This window comes from Mytilus trossulus, chromosome 10 (genome assembly GCF_036588685.1).
Source record: "Mytilus trossulus isolate FHL-02 chromosome 10, PNRI_Mtr1.1.1.hap1, whole genome shotgun sequence".
NCBI classification, from domain to species: domain Eukaryota; kingdom Metazoa; phylum Mollusca; class Bivalvia; order Mytilida; family Mytilidae; genus Mytilus; species Mytilus trossulus.
The window spans coordinates 59,303,344-59,316,720 of record NC_086382.1 but is presented as its reverse complement, the minus strand read 5'-3'; the positions used below and the strand labels follow the sequence as shown (position 1 = coordinate 59,316,720).

Here is a 13,377-nt window from a genome sequence, read left to right as displayed (position 1 = left end):
TCAGTGGAAAATGTTAGTAAAAATTTACAAATTTTATGAAAATTGTTAACAAGAGTGCACACGCTGAAATGTCTCGCCTTCTTTACTAATCATTGATATTATGTTGATAGACTTAAATATAAAGCTTTATTACAACTGTCACATAAACTCAACATTAACCAAAGAAAACGAAACATTGATGAATGAACCATGAAAATGAGGTCAAGGTCAGAACAACCATGCCAGGCAGACATGTACAGCTAACAATTCTTCAATACAACAAATCATGCAAATATAGTTGACTTATTGCTTATAAATTAAGAAAAACAGACCAAAACACAAACACTTAACACTTAGCAATGGACCGTGAAAATGAGGTCAAGGTCAAATAAAACCTGCATAACAGACATATAGATCATAAAATATTTCCATACACCAAATATAGTTGACTAATGCATAAAGTAATAGAACTAGAGGCTCTAAAGAGCCTGTGTCGCTCACCTTGGTCTATGTGCATATTAAACAAAGGACACAAATGGATTCATGACAAAATTGTATTTTGGTGATGGTGATGTGTTTGAAGTTCTTACTTTACTAAACGATTTTGATTCTTACAATTATATCTATCATGAACTTTGCCCATTAGTAACAGAGAACTATATTTGGTAAAAATTTACATAAATTTACCAAATTAATGAAAATTGTTAAAAATTGACTATAAAGGGCAATAACTCCTTAAGGGGTCAATTGACCATTTAGGTCATGTTGACTTATTTTGTAGATCTTACTTTGCTGAACATTATTGCTGTTTACAGTTTATCGCTATCTATAATAGTATTCAAGATAACCAAAAACGGCAAAATTTCTTTAAAAATTACCAATTGGAGGGCAGCAACCCAACAACCAGTTGTCCAATTCATCTGAAAAATTCAGGGCAGATAGATATTGACTTGATTAACAATTTAACTTCTTGTCAGATTTGCTCTAGATGCTTTGGTTTCATAGTTATAAGCAAAAAACTGCATTTTACCCCTATGTTCTATTTTTAGCCGTGGCGGCCATCTTGGTTGAATGGCCAGGTCATCGGACACATTTTTCAAACTAGATACCCCAAAGATGATTGTGGCCTAGTAGTTTCAGTGGAGATTTTGTAAAAGATTACTTAGATTTATGAAAAATGGTTAAAGATTGACTATAAAGGGCAATAACTCCTAAAGGGGTCAACTGACCATTTTGGTCATGTTGACTTATTTGTAGATCTTACTTTGCTGAACATTATTGCTGTTTACAATTTATCTCTATCTATAATAATATTCAAGATAATAACCAAAAACAGCAAAATTTCCTCAAAATTACCAATTCAGGGGCAGCAACCCAACAACCGATTGACCGATTCATCTGAAAATTTCAGGGCAGATAGTTCTTGACCTGATAAACATTTTTATCACATGTCAGATTTCCTCAAAATGCTTTGGTTTTTGAGTTATAAGCCAAAAACTGCATTTTACCCCTATGTTCTATTTTTAGCGGTGGCGGCCATCTTGGTTGGTTGACCAGGTCACGCCACACATTTTTCAAACTAGATACCCCAAAGATGATTGTGGCCAAGTTTGGATTAATTTGGCATAGTAGTTTCAGAGGAAAAGATTTTTGTAAAAGATTACTTTAATTTACGAAAAATGGTTAAAAATTTACTATAAAGGGCAATAACTCCTAAACGGGTCAACTGACCATTTTGGTCATGTTGGCTTCTTTGTAGATCTTACTTTGCTGAACATTATTGCTGTTTACAGTTTATCTCTAACTATAATAATATTCAAGATAATAACCAAAAACAGCAAAATTTCTTCAAAATTACCAATTCAGGGGCAGCAACCCAACAACCGATTGACCGATTCATCTGAAAATTTCAGGGCAGATAGATCTTGACCTGATAAACATTTTTACCCCATGTCAGATTTGCTCTAAATGCTTTGGTTTTTGAGATATAAGCCAAAAACTGCATTTTACCCCTATGTTCTATTTTTAGCCGTGGCGGCCATCTTGGTTGGTTGACCGGGTCACGCCACACATTTTTTAAACTAGATACCCCAATGATGATTGAGGCAAAGTTTGGTTTGATTTGGCCCAGTAGTTTCAGAGGAGAAGATTTTTGTAAAAGTTAACGACGACGGACGACGACGACGACGGACGACGACAGACGACGACGGACGACGGACGCCAAGTGATGAGAAAAGCTCACTTGGCCCTTCGGGCCAGGTGAGCTAAAAATAGACCAAAACTCAAAAACTTAACTTCGACCACTGAACCATGAAAATGAGGTCAAGGTCAGATGACACTTGTCAGCTAGACATGTACACCTTACAATCATTCCATACACCAAATATAGTAGACCTATTGCATATAGTATAAGAAAAACAGACCAAAACACAACCAGATGCTCCGCAGGGCGTAGCTTTATACGACCGCAGAGGTTGAACCCTGAACGGTTGGGGCAAGTATGGACATAACATTCAAGCTGGATTCAGCTCTAAATTTGGATTGTGATTAAATAGTTGACACAGCATAGGTTTCTGACACAGAATGAATGTGTTCTAATGAAATCAAAATTTTTGTTTTCTCTTAGAGCAATTCACTATGCTGTTGAATATTATTCCTCTCAAAAAAATGTTTGAAGAAATTTTCTTTTTATTTATGAAATTTCAAATGAGAAAATTGAACCCATTTTTTTTAATCACATCCCCCTTTCCCTTATTCCAAAACTAATCTCAATTAAAATTTCTAATGGAGTTTGCAACAATTACTACTCATTTAAATACATCATAAAATATTAAGATGTAAAAAAAACTGCTTGTTATCACTGAATGGTAAAGATTATTTTAATTTATCAGTTGGTAGTAAAAAGTGAATATACATTGTATATTGTATATATAACAAATATTTAAGTTGATTCTGGACAAAGAAAGATAACTCCAAATAAAAAAAATTCTTACAATTAGATATTTCTTGCTTACTATTCTGGACAAAGAAAGATAACTCTAATTAAAAACAAAATTGCTATTTCACAATATTTTGCAATAAGATATTTCTTGCCATTGCGCAATACTGTGCAATTGAAAAGACCTGCTATTGCACAAAACTTAATATAATAATTTTAGATCCTGATTTGGACCAACTTGAAAACTGGGCCCATAATCAAAAATCTAAGTACATGTTTGGATTCAGCATATCAAAGAACCCCAAGATTTCAATTTTTGTTAAAATCAAACTAAGTTTAATTTTGGACCCTTTGGACTTTAATGTAGACCAATTTGAAAACAAGACCAACCAGATGCTCCGCAGGGCGTAGCTTTATACGACCGCAGAGGTTGAACCCTGAACGGTTGGGGCAAGTATGGACACAACATTCAAGCTGGATTCCGCTCTAAATTTGGATTGTGATTAAATAGTTGACACAGCATAGGTTTCTGACACAGAATGAATGTATTCAAATGAACTTAAAATTTTTGTTTTCTCTTAGAGCAATTCACTATGCTGTTGAATATTAATCCTCTCAAAAAAATGTTTGAAGAAATTTTCTTTTTATTTATGAAATTTCAAATGAGAAAAATTGAACCCAATTTTTTATTTACATCCCCCTTTCCCTTATTCCAAAACTAATTTCAATTAAAATATTCTAATGAAGTTTGCAACAATTACTACTCATTTAAAAACATCATAAAATATTAAGATGTAAAAAAACTGCTTGTTATCACTGAATGGTAAAGATTTATCAGTTGGTAGAAAAAGTGAATATACATTGTATATTGTATATAACAAAGATTTAAGTTGATTCTGGACAAAGAAAGATAACTCCAATTAAAAAAAATTCTTGCAGATATTTCTTGCTTACTATATTGGACAAAGAAAGATAACTCTTAATTAAAAAAAAATTTGCTATTTCACAATATTGTGAAATTAGATATTTCTTGCCATTGCACAATACTGTGCAATTGAAAAGACTTGCTATTGCACAATACTTAATATAATAATTTTAGATCCTGATTTGGACCAACTTGAAAACTGGGCCCATAATCAAAAATCTAAGTACATGTTTAGATTCAGCATATCAAAGAGACCCAAGAATTTAATTTTTGTTAAGATCAAACTTAGTTTAATTTTGGACCCTTTGCACTTTAATTTAAACCAATTTTAAAACTGGACCAAAAATTAAAAATCTACATACACAGTTAGATTTGGCATATCAAAGAACCCCAATTATTCAATTTTTGATGAAATCAAACAATGTTTAATTTTGGACCTCGATTTGGGCCAACTTGAAAACTGGGCCAAAAATCAAAAATCTAAGTACATTTTTAGATTCAGCATATCAAAGAACCCCAAGGTTTCAATTTTTGTTAAAATCAAACTAAGTTTAATTTTGGACCCTTTGGACCTTAATGTAGACCAATTTGAAAACGGGACCAAAAATTAAGAATCTACATACACAGTTAGATTCGGCATATTAAAGAACCCCAATTATTCAATTTTGATGAAATCAAACAAAGTTTAATTTTGGACCCTTTGGGCCCCTTTTTCCTTAACTGTTGGGACCAAAACTCCCAAAATCAATACCAACCTTCCTTTTATAGTCATAAACCTTGTGTTTAAATTTCATAGATTTCTATTTACTTATACTAATGCTATGGTGCGAAAACCAAGAAAAATGCTTATTTGGGTCCCTTTTTGGCCCCTAATTCCTAAACTGTTGGGACCGAAACTCCCAAAATCAATACCAACCTTCCTTTTGTGGTCATAAACATTGTGTTTAAATTTCATTGATTTCTATTTACTTTAACTAAAGTTATTGTGCGAAAACCAAGAATAATGCTTATTTGGGCCCTTTTTTGGCCCCTAATTCCTAAACTGTTGAAACCAAAACTCCCAAAATCAATCCCAACCTTTCTTTTGTGGTCATAAACCTTGTGTCAAAATTTCATAGATTTCTATTAACTTAAACTAAAGTTATAGTGCGAAAACCAAGAAAATGCTTATTTGGGCCCTTTTTGGCCCCTAATTCCTAAAATGTTGGGACCAACACTCCCAAAATCAATACCAGCCTTCCTTTTATGGTCATAAACCTTGTGTTAAAATTTCATAGATTTCTATTCACTTTTACTAAAGTTAGAGTGCGAAAACTAAAAGTATTCGGACGACGACGACGACGACGACGACGACTGACGACGACGACGACGACGACGACGACGACGACGCCAACGTGATAGCAATATACGACGAAAATTTTTTCAAAATTTGCGGTCGTATAAAAATGAGGAATCTACATACACAGTTAGATTTGGCATATCAAAAAACCCCATTTATTCAATTTTTGATGAAATCAAACAAAGTTTAATTTTGGACCCCGATTTGGACCAACTTGAAAACTGGGCCGATAATCAAGAATCTAAGTACATTTTTAGATTCAGCATATCAAAGAACCCAACCGATTAATTTTTTGTCAAAATCAAACGAAGTTTAATTTTGGACCCTTTGGACCTTAATGTAGACCAATTTGAAAACAGGACCAAAAGTTAAAAATCTACATACACAGTTAGATTCGGCATATCAAAGAACCCCAATTATTCAATTTTGATGAAATCAAACAAAGTTTAATTTTGGACCTTTTGGGCCCCTTATTCCTAAACTGTTGGGACCAAAACTCCCAAAATCATTACCAACCTTCCTTTTATGGTCATAAACCTTGTGTTTAAATTTCATAGATTTCTATTTACTTATACTAAAGTTATGGTGCAAAAACCAAGAAAATGTTTATTTGGGTCCCTTTTTGGCCCCTAATTCCTAAACTGTTGGGACCTAAACTCCCAAAATCAATACCAACCTTCCTTTTGTGGTCATAAACATTGTGTTTAAATTTCATTATTTTCTATTTACTTAAACTAAAGTTGTTGTGCGAAAACCAAGAATAATGCTTATTTGGGCCCTTTTTTGGCCCCTTATTCCTACACTGTTGAAACCAAAACTCCCAAAATCATTACCAACCTTCCTTTTATGGTCATAAACCTTGTGTTTAAATTTCATAGATTTCTATTTACTTAAACTAAAGTTATAGTGCGAAAACCAAGAAAATGCTTATTTGGGCCCTTTTTGGCCCCTAATTCCTAAAATGTTGGGACCAAAACTCCCAAAATCAATACCAACCTTCCTTTTGTGGTCAAAAACCTTGTGATAAAATTTTATAGATTTATATTCACTTTTACTAAAGTTAGAGTGCGAAAACTAAAAGTATTCGGACGACGACGACGACGACAACGACAACAATGAAGACGACGACGCAGATGACGACGCCAACAGGATAGCAATATACGACGAAAAATTTTTCAAAATTTGCGGTCGTATAAAAACTTAACTATAACCACTGAACCATGAAAATGAGGTCAAGGTCAGATGACACCTGCCAGTTGGTAATGTACACCTAACAGTCCTTCCATACACCAAATATACTAGACCTATTGCTTATAGTATCTGAGATATGGACTTGACCACCAAAACTTAACCTTGTTCACTGATCCATGAAATGAGGTCGAGGTCAAGTGAAAACTGTCTGACAGGCAAGAGGACCTTGCAAGGTACGCACATACCAAATATAGTTATCCAATTACTTATAATAAGAGAGAATTTAACATTACAAAAAATATTAACTTTTTTTTCAAGTAGTCACTGAACCATGAAAATGAGGTCAAGGACATTGGACATGTGACTGATGGAAAGTTCGTAACATGAGGCATCTATATACAAAGTATGAAGCATCCAGGTCTTCTACCTTCTAAAATATTAAGCTTTTAAGAAGTTAGCTAACGCCGCCGCCGGATCACTATCCCTATGTCGAGCTTTCTGCAACAAAAGTTGCAGGCTCGACAAAAATTGATTATAAAGGACAATAACTTCTTAGGGGGTCAATTGACCATTTTGGTCATTTTGACTTATTTTTGAGTCTTAAATTGCTGTACATTATTGCTGTTTACAGTTTATCTCTGTCTATAATAATATTCAAGATAATAACCCAAAACAGCAAAATTTCCTTAAAATTACCAATTTAGGGGCAGCAACCTAACAACGAAATGTCCGATTCATCTAAAAATTTCAGGGCCGATAGATCTTGACCAGATAAACAATTATACCCGTGTCAGATTTGCTCTAAATGCTTTGGTTTTTGAGTTATAAGCCAAAAACTGCATTTTACCCCTATGTTCTATTTTTAGCCGTAGCGGCCATCTTGGTTGGTTTGCCCGGTCACAAAGCACAATTTTTTAACTAGATAGCCTAATAATGATTCTGGCTATGTTTGGTAAAATTAGGCCCAGTAGTTTCAGAGGAGAAGATTTTTGTAAAAGTTAACTAAGATTTACGAAAAATGGATAAAAATTGACTATAAAGGGCAATAACTCCTAAAGGGGTCAACTGACCATTTTGGTCCTGTTGACTTATTTGTAAATCTTACTTTGCTGAACATTTTTGCTGTTTAATGTTTATCTCTATCCATAATAATATTCAAGATAATATCCAAAAACAGCAAAAGGAGTAGGTCCGGTAAGACCCCTTTTTGGCCCCAAAATATAACAGTTTTACAAAATTGTGAAAATGTAAATTTTTTGTTATTTATTGGACAGTTGAATGCTTCTGCTACATAAATATGGGCTGTTTTTGACAATACAATGCACATATATCGGGTTGTAGCACCATTAAGTCATGCTAAATTACTGAAATCTTCAAAATTCTATCATTTTAGTTAAATTTTAGACGGTTTCCGTTTAAAACGAAAGTGGCCGCATTCATGTTCATCCTTAATATTGAAATGTAAGTTGTATTTTATGATAATACATAACATATATAAAGGATGTGGATGAACACGGATGCGGCCACTTTCATTTTTGACAAAAACATCTGAAAAGTGACGTTTTTTTGCAAATTTGAGAGATTTTTCATATTTGAGCTTGAATTGGATCATTTTTAATGACTAAATCAGTTAAAATCTTTCACAAAAACTAATTGAATCAAGTGATATAGACACTTAAGTGTTTAAAAATGGTCAAAATCTTTCGTCACATGAAACTGAAATTTGAGGCCAAAATGAGTCCTTATCGGACCTACTCCTTTCCTTAAAATCACCAATTCAGGGGCAGCAACCCAACAACGGGTTGTCCCATTTATCTTAAAATTTCAGGGCAGATAGATCTTGACCAGATAAACAATTTTACACCCTTTCAGATTTGCTCTAAATGCTTTGGTTTTTGAGTAATAACCAAAAACTGCATTTAACCTCCATGTTTTATTTTTAGCTGTGGCGGCCATCTTGGTTGGTTGGTCAGGTCAAAAAACACAAATTTTTAACTAGATACATCAATGATGATTGTGGCCAAGTTTGGATAAATTTGGCCCGGTAGTTTCAGAGAAGAAGATTTTTGTAAAAGATCATGGAGATTTACGAAAAATGGTTAAAAATTGACTATAAAGGGCAATAACTGCTAAAGGGGTCAACTGACCATTTTGGGCCTGTTGACTTATTTGTAAATCTTACTTTGCTGAACATTTTTGCTGTTTAATGTTTATCTCTATCCATAATAATATTCAAGATAATATCCAACCAGATGCTCCGCAGGGCGTAGCTTTATACGACCGCAGAGGTTGAACCCTGAACAGTTGGGGCAAGTATGGACACAACATTCAAGCTGGATTCAGCTCTAAATTTGGATTGTGATTAAATAGTTGACACAGCATAGGATTCTGACACAGAATGAATGTGTTCTAATGAACTTAAAATTTTTGTTTTCTCTTAGAGCAATTCACTATGCTGTTGAATATTAATCCTCTCAAAAAAATGTTTGAAGAAATTTTCTTTTTATTTATGAAAGGAGTAGGTCCGGTAAGACCACTTTTTGGCCCCAAAATATAACAGTTTTACAAAATTGTTAAAATGTAAACTTTTAGTTATATATTGGACAGTTGAATGCTTCTGCTACATGAATATGGACTGTTTTTGACAATACAATGCACATATATCTGGTTGCAGCACAATTAAGTCATGCTAAATTACTGAAATCTTCAAAATTCTATCATTTTAGTTAAATTTTAGACGGTTTCCGTGTAAAACGAAAGTGGCCGCATTCGTGTTCATCCTTAATATTGAAATGTAAGTTGTATTTTATGATAATACATAACATATATAAAGGTTGTGGATGAACACGGATGCGGCCACTTTCATTTTTGACAAAAACCATCTGAAAAGTGACGTTTTTTGGCATATTTGAGAGATTTGTCATATTTGAGCTTGAATTGGATCATTTTTAATGACTAAATTAGTTAAAATCTTTCACAAAAACTAATTGAATCAAGTGAAATAGACACTTAAGTGTTTAAAAAGTGGTCAAAATCTTTCGTCAGATGAAACTGAAATTTGAGGCCAAAATGAGTCCTTACCGGACCTACTCCTTTCAAATGAGAAAAATTGAACCCAATTTTTTAATCACATCCCTCTTTCCCTTATTCCAAAAATAGACTCAATTAAAATATTCTAATGGAGTTTGCAACAATAACTACTCATTCAAATACATCATAAAATATTAAGATGTAAAAAAACTGCTTGTTATCACTGAATGGTAAAGATTATTTAAATTTATCAGTTGGTAGTAAAAAGTGAATATACATTGTATATTGTATATAACAAAGATTTAAGTTGATTCTGGTCAAAGAAAGATAACTCCAATTAAAAAAAATTCTTGCAATAAGATATGTCTTGCTTACTATTCTGGACAAAGAAAGATAACTAATTAAAAAAAAATTGCTATTTCACAATATTGTGAAATTAGATATTTCTTGCCATTGCACAATACTGTGCAATTGAAAAGACTTGCTATTGCACAATACTTAATATAATAATTTTAGATCCTGATTTGGACCAACTTGAAAACTGGGCCCATAATCAAAAATCTAAGTACATGTTTAGATTCAGCATATCAAAGAGGCCCAAGAATTTATTTTTTGTTAAAATCAAACTTAGTTTAATTTTGGACCCTTTGGACCTTAATATAGGCCAATTTGAAAACGGAACCAAAAATGAAGAATCTACATACACAGTTAGATTTGGCATATCAAAGAACCCCATTTATTCAATTTTTGATGAAATCAAATAAAGTTTAATTTTGGACCCAGATTTGGACCAACTTGAAAACTGGGCCAATAATCAAGAATCTAAGTACATTTTTAGATTCAACATATCAAAGAACCCAACCAATTCATTTTTTGTCAAAATCAAACGAAGTTTAATTTTGGACCCTTTGGACCTTAATGTAGACCAATTTGAAAACATGACCAAAAGTTAAGAATCTACATACACAGTTAGATTCGGCATATCAAAGAACCCCAATTATTCAATTTTGATGAAATCAAACAAAGTTCAATTTTGGACCCTTTGGGCCCCTTTTTCCTAAACTGCTGGGACCAAAACTCCCAAAATCAATACCAACCTTCCTTTTATGGTCATAAACCTTGTGTTTAAATTTCATAGATTTCTATGAACTTATACTAACGTTATGGTGCGAAAACCAAGAAAAATGCTTATTTGGGTCCCTTTTTGGCCCCTAATTCCTAAACTGTTGGGACCTAAACTCCCAAAATCAATACCAATCTTTCTTTTGTGGTCATAAACCTTGTGTCAAAATTTCATAGATTTCTATTAACTTAAACTAAAGTTATAGTGCGAAAACCAAGAAAATGCTTATTTGGGCCCTTTTTGGCCCTTAATTCCTAAAATGTTGGGACCAAAACTCCCAAAATCAATACCAACCTTCCTTTTATGGTCATAAATCTTGTGTTAAAATTTCATAGATTTCTATTCATTTTTACTAAAGTTAGAGTGCGAAAACTAAAAGTATTCGGACGACGACGACGACGACGACCACAACGACGACGACGACGATGACGACGACGCCAACGTGATAGCAATATACGACGAAAATTTTTTCAAGATTTGCGGTCGTATAAAAACAGCAAAATTTCCTTAAAATCACCAATTCAGGGGCAGCAACCCAACAAAGGGTTGTCCCATTCATCTTAAAATTTCAGGGCAGATAGATCTTGACCAGATAAACAATTTTACCCCTTGTCAGATTTGCTCTAAATGCTTTGGTTTTTGAGTAATAACCAAAAACTGTATTTAACCTCCATGTTCTATTTTTAGCCGTGGCGGCCATCTTGGTTGGTTGGCCAGGTCAAAAAACACAAATTTTAAACTAGATACATCAATGATGATTGTGGCCAAGTTTGGATTAATTTGGTCCAGTAGTTTCAGAGAAGAAGATTTTTGTAAAAGATCATGGAGATTTACGAAAAATGGTTAAAAATTGACTATAAAGGGCAATAACTCCTAAAGGGCTCAACTGACCATTTTGGTCATGTTGACTTATTTGTAAATCTTACTTTGCTGAACATTTTTGCTGTTTACAGTTTATCTCCATCTATAATAATATTCAAGATAATAACCAAAAACAGTAAAATTTCCTTAAAATTACCAATTCAGGGGCAGCAACCCAACAATGGGCTGTCTGATTCATCTGAAAATTTCAGGGCAGATAGATCTTGACCTGATAAACAATTTTACCCCATGTCAGATTTGCTCTAAATGCTTTGGTTTTTGAGTTATAAGCCATAAACTGCATTTTACCCCTATGTTCTATTTTTAGCCATTTTTAAACTAGATACATCAATGATGATTGTGGCCAAGTTTGGTTAAATTTGGCCCAGTAGTTTCAGAGGAGAAGATTTTTGTAAAAGTTAACGCTGGACGACAGACGACGGACAACAGACAGCGGACGCCAAGTGATGAGAAAAGCTCACTAGGCCCTTCGGGCCCGGTGAGCTGATAACAGTAATGCCAGGGGCAGATCCAGCCATTTTTAAAAAGCAGGGAGGGGGGTTCCAACTATATGTCCCCATTTAAATGCATTGATTGTCAAATAAAAGGGGGGGTTCCAACCGCCCAGAATCCAACCCCCTCTTGATCCGCTAACTAATCCAAGCTGAAGACCTCTTTATTTGTACAATAATAATGTCCTCATAAGAGATTATTCAGAAATATTGTCATGCCAAATTAAACTGTATATGAACTCTTTTGCAGGTAATAAAATGTAGTGATTTCCTGCCATCTGATTAATAGAACAAACCCTGAAGATATGTGCAGTTTCTTTTGAATTTATAATTTACTTTAAATTCTGATTTTATTTTGTTTCTCAAAATCAAAAGCAGTGTTATCGATTCCTAGGAAATTTGCATTTTTAAGTCATTAAAATTTTAAAGTTTTGCGATGCTAAAATTCTTTCACCTGCTATGTATTTACCTGAGTAATCCAGAACTTTGTTATAGGTGCTGTCCACAACATCTGGACTTTTCTTGACACTGGGATTTTTTCCTGCCTCTTCTGTCTGAACAAATTTGGAAACTTTTTAACTGATTTCCTCCTTTGCAACTGAAATGCAAAACGGAAAGCTTCTAAATATTGTAAATTCAAAATTATTGTGTGCATTTACTCTATTATTTTAGTCTAAAATGCAAATTTATTTTTTGTGATATTGATAAAAATCATGTTTAGTTGATGTATAAAATTTCAAAATGAGATTATAACCCTACGCCTGTTGCATTTTTTGCAAAATTAAAAACATTGCAATAATTTCTGAATTTATAATAGTCATAAATAACATATGTTGAAGAATTTCAATTTGAGTTAAAAGTCTGATCATAGGAATTAATTAGTTTCAATGTTACTTTATAAAGGAGCAAGTGTTGTTAGGGCCCAAAATGACCCAAACAATAAAATGAATATTTCATGAAGAAAGATTTTCAATGTGAAGCATACAATTAAGAGAATTTTAAGTGAAAAAGAGCAATATTTAGTATGGAAATTTTTATTAAATCAACCTTTCAGGGATTTCGAAAAAAAATAATTTAACAATGAAGTATATGAATATAAAATAAGATATGTATACAAAAAATAGTTTTATCCTCTGAGATGTAAGAAATAATAACATGTATATACAACAACAGTAAAAGCCTTAGAGAAATAATAAGTAAAGTACTGGATCCATTTATTTTTGTGGGTATCATTTTTTGTGGTTTGAGGAAAACTTGTGTTTATGTGGATATTTGATTTCGTGGTTTAGCAATCTCTGTAAACAAAGCCTATATCAAATTTGTAATTCACTTAACATTTGAATTTGTGGTTCACCTGTACCAACGAGACCCACGAAAATTAGCATCCCAACGAATGATAATGAATCCACAGTTATAATATAAGTCAGTAAAACGTAGTTATGCTGAAAACAGTCAAGATAATTTGACAAACCTTTATCA

At 33.1% G+C, this 13,377-nt stretch overlaps 1 protein-coding gene across 1 annotated transcript in view; it reads right to left on the bottom strand.

The window, feature by feature from the left end:
• LOC134688280 (transient receptor potential cation channel subfamily M member-like 2) overlaps positions 1 to 13,377 on the bottom strand; it is a 76,093-nt gene that overhangs the window by 23,406 nt on the left and 39,310 nt on the right. The window contains exon 17 of the mRNA XM_063548830.1: positions 12,368 to 12,496. Within this exon, the coding sequence (XP_063404900.1) occupies positions 12,368 to 12,496 (129 nt within the window). The remainder of the gene's footprint in view (positions 1 to 12,367; positions 12,497 to 13,377) is intronic.